The following is a 3603-nucleotide window of genomic DNA, read 5'->3' as shown; positions in this document are numbered from 1 at the left end:
GAGATTCTGGAAATCCTGCAGTATGATGCGTCCAATGCAGGGGCTGTTTGACATCATAAATGCATATACACGTCTTATCTTGCTGTCATGAATATAGCAATAACCACCTGTTCCACAGGCTGGAACAGGATATACCGGGTCAGGCCCGAATTAATAGGTCCAAGAGTAGAAAGGGCCTTTAACGAGGGTCCCCTGTTCTGTTATCACACAGGTGATTATTGCTATTACCACCCTGTGTTGCCTATCTGGTAGCCCGGGCTGCAAAGAGCAATGTATTTTCTTTCAATGAAGGGGACGCTGTGAGGCATCCCGTTCATTGAAAGAACATACTTACACAAGATGGCATACACGCAGCTGGAATACAGGGCTTTGATCGGAGCTCCTCTTCCATTCATATGGCGGCTGGTCCAACAGGCTTAACGGAGCAGAAGCAGCAGGCGAAGGTGGGCGCCATCACCGCAGTATTCAGGTCAGTGGGGGGAGATTAGATATAAAAAGGGAGGGTGGGAGGGGGATGGCGGGGCAGAAGAAGCAGCCATCAGGTTGCTCGGAACACAGGGTGCTAATGATAATTCAGGAGCCAAGCCATTCTCTACATGTTTAAGTTCCGCTGATTAAGTATACAGCTTTATGCCCGTTTTCAACCATCACCCTTCTTCTTGCTTCTGAGGAGAATTCCACCTGGAACCGCATTGTGATTTTGCCTAAATCCACACGACTGAAACATGCTAAGTAAGAGTTTAAACTGTTAGTACAAAGTGGCCACGGATTTTGCATTTGAGCACTTCCCCCAACACAATCATATAAGCGATTCGCCAGCCAATTCCTCTGCAATGACTTTAAGAACCAGCTAATGTATCTTCTCCTCTGTTGATGTATTCGATGAGGTCAAGGTTTTTCTGTCTCTTCTGGTTTTCAGAGTCTGTCTTTCCGGGTTATTGAGACATTTTGTGGTCGCAAGGTCCAGCTCTGGTAGATCAAATATGGGTAAAGAGAAGAGGGTGAAGTCGCTATTCTCAGCAAGAGCAGTGTCCAGCTCCTCTTCTGCACTTCTGGCCAGGTCAGCTGTTGATCACCAGTATAGCCTTTAACAAAAATTGCTTCTCTTGGTAACTTTAAGCAGGGCCACTTTCACATCCTTGTTCCTGAGACTGTAGATCACAGGGTTCAGTAAGGGTGGGATAACGGTATAAAAGAGTGAAATAATTTTATCCTGATTAATCGTGTCTATAGATTTTGGTTTCATGTACATGAAAATAGCGGTGCCGTAGAATGAAATGACTACAATCAGGTGCGATGCGCATGTGGAGAAGACTTTGCGTCGGCCTTCAGAAGAGCGGATTTTCATGATGGTGGTGATGATACGCACATAGGAGACGAGGGTGAAAAAAGTTGGGATCAGAAGCGCAAAGATCGCAACCGAGAAAATCACCATCTCTGTGAAAAATGTGTCCCCACACGACATCTGTAACAGACTTGTGGCCTCACAACAGAAATGGTTGATAATGTTACGTCCACATAATGGCAACTGTAAAGCAAAAACTGTATCTATGAGTCCAAGCAAACCACCAATTATCCAGCAGCAGACCACCATTTTAACACAGATAGACCTACTCATTATGACACTATAACGCAAGGGAAACAAGATGGCTGCATAACGATCATACGCCATGACCGCTAAGAGCTCACATTCTGTGATACCCAGGAGCAGGTAAGTGTACATCTGAGCTGCACATCCGGAGAAGCTGATTGTTGTCCTGGATAGCAGCTGTGCCAAAATTAAAGGTTCATGCACTGTTGAGAAGAAGATGTCCAAGATGGAGAGGTTCCCCAGAAAGAAGTACATAGGAGTGTGAAGGCGTGGCTCAATGACACAAGCTGTGATTAGGCTAACGTTTCCAATGATAGTGAACAGGTAGGTGCATAGGAATAACACAAAGAGAATGATATTCACATGGGGGTCCTCAGATAGTCCTAGGAGCAGGAACTCAGTCACAGAGCTCCCATTCCACTTCTCCATTGCTTTCCTTCTTGTTACCTGAAATGGAAGACACACCCAGAGTAAATAGATGTGCATAAAACGTGGATGTAACATAGTACACTGCTTATAAACCACAGTGTGGTGCATCGGAAGATGTTTCACCATGACAACATCGGCTGAACTGCACACCAGGCCACTGTGTGACTGCCAGGAGAGTGGGGTCAGGTAGAGGATACCTTTCCAGAGGGTGCTGAGATGTCAGATGACCCGTACTTCTTTCCATTGCCCCCCATCCCTGATATTACAGACAAACAGAGTGGACCATGGATATACATGATCATCACTGGTTTTGTAGATTTCTTTTATTTCTATTCCATGGTTCAAACATATAAACCTTAACGCAATATTATAAACTATAAAAAACAGAAAAAGAACAATACAATCATCAGTACAATACAATAACAAACATATACAATGTCCATACTATAAAAACATATCCAATCATTGGGAAATCCTAAAATTCATTCACTCAATTAATATAATAAATCAATCTGTAAAAGATATCGATATAAAGCAAGTTACAAGGAGCTTGAACAATTATCCACATTAAATCATTCCCAAAGTAGCTCCCATGAGGATAATCAGAGCCCATGAACAAAATGGCCAAAATGAAGTAGACGTAGATTGGCCAACTCCGTACAATCCACAAGCAAAAGCTTAAAGGATTCCGAACAAATTTGAAATGGCGACAATATGAATCGCCCCAACGTGTTTCCTTCCACATACCTCTATTTTCTAGAGTAGGTAATATGTTAAGAGGAAGACATAAGATAGGACACACACATTTCCATGATGGATATTGTTGAAGGTAGGAAGTAGCATGACCTACAGTACGATGACTCATGCCCAGATCCTTATATCTTTTATATGCACCTAGTCCTTCACATGTCTGTGTCCAATCATAATGCCACAAGCCTTTATTCTCCAGGGATAGATTATCAGTCCGTTCCTCCATCCCTGTCCAAAGTATCGCATGGGTGGTAACCCTTTCAGCATGAGACCTCCTCTTTCCTTGGCTCAGTGTTTGTGTAGGAAAGGGGAGGATCTTGGAAGTTGGAATATCCCAAAAAATAGGATTGGATAGGGATATTGGAAAGCGGGGATAACGCGTCTGTAACGCTCACCTGATTCTCGGAGAGGCGCCGGTCTTGACTGGGCAACTACCGTATCTTCAAAGGTGATGTGTAGCACCCGGTTGGCTCTTTGGGCTGGACCTCTGTGCACTGTATGCCTGACTTCAAGAGTAAGATGTCTGCAGACAGAAAATATGGGATTAATGAACTGGGGTTATTGGGGGTGTCCCTATCTCTTCCCTTTTTGCTCTCCTGTAGACCCCCAAAGGTTAACGCTCTCACCTTAGGTAAGGGAATGCTGAGCTCTCCATCTGCCTCGGGGCAGGGTGCTGTAATCAGTTTCTTCACTGGATCGGTAGCGCAGGCCTCTTGACTTCAGAGGACTGCTGTCCGTCGTTTACTGCACGAACGGTAAGTTTCGAGTAATTCTATTGTCTTTAAAGTCTTTAGCAATGATGTCTCTTATTTTGCAGGTTCTGGCGATGGCGG

The 3603-nt window shown here is 44.3% G+C and overlaps 1 protein-coding gene across 1 annotated transcript; it reads right to left on the bottom strand.

The window, feature by feature from the left end:
- Nucleotides 1-1087: 1087 nt before the first annotated feature.
- Nucleotides 1088-2020, bottom strand: LOC138452748 (olfactory receptor 2D2-like). The gene has a single exon (XM_069605096.1). The coding sequence runs from the start codon at nucleotides 2018-2020 to the stop codon at nucleotides 1088-1090; it is 933 nt and encodes a 310-aa protein (XP_069461197.1).
- Between the last annotated feature and the right edge of the window lie 1583 nt (nucleotides 2021-3603).

Source organism: Ambystoma mexicanum, chromosome 4p (assembly GCF_040938575.1).
Source record: "Ambystoma mexicanum isolate Mex_15411 chromosome 4p, UKY_AmexF1_1, whole genome shotgun sequence".
In the NCBI taxonomy this organism is placed as follows: Eukaryota; Metazoa; Chordata; class Amphibia; order Caudata; family Ambystomatidae; genus Ambystoma; species Ambystoma mexicanum.
The sequence above is the reverse complement of the archived record's forward strand: the minus strand, read 5'-3'. Positions and strand labels throughout refer to the sequence as shown.

Excerpts from the sequence above, each read along its gene's own strand:
- LOC138452748 (XM_069605096.1), bottom strand. The coding sequence starts at position 2,020 with ATGGAGAAGTGGAATGGGAGCTCTGTGACTGAGTTCCTGCTCCTAGGA.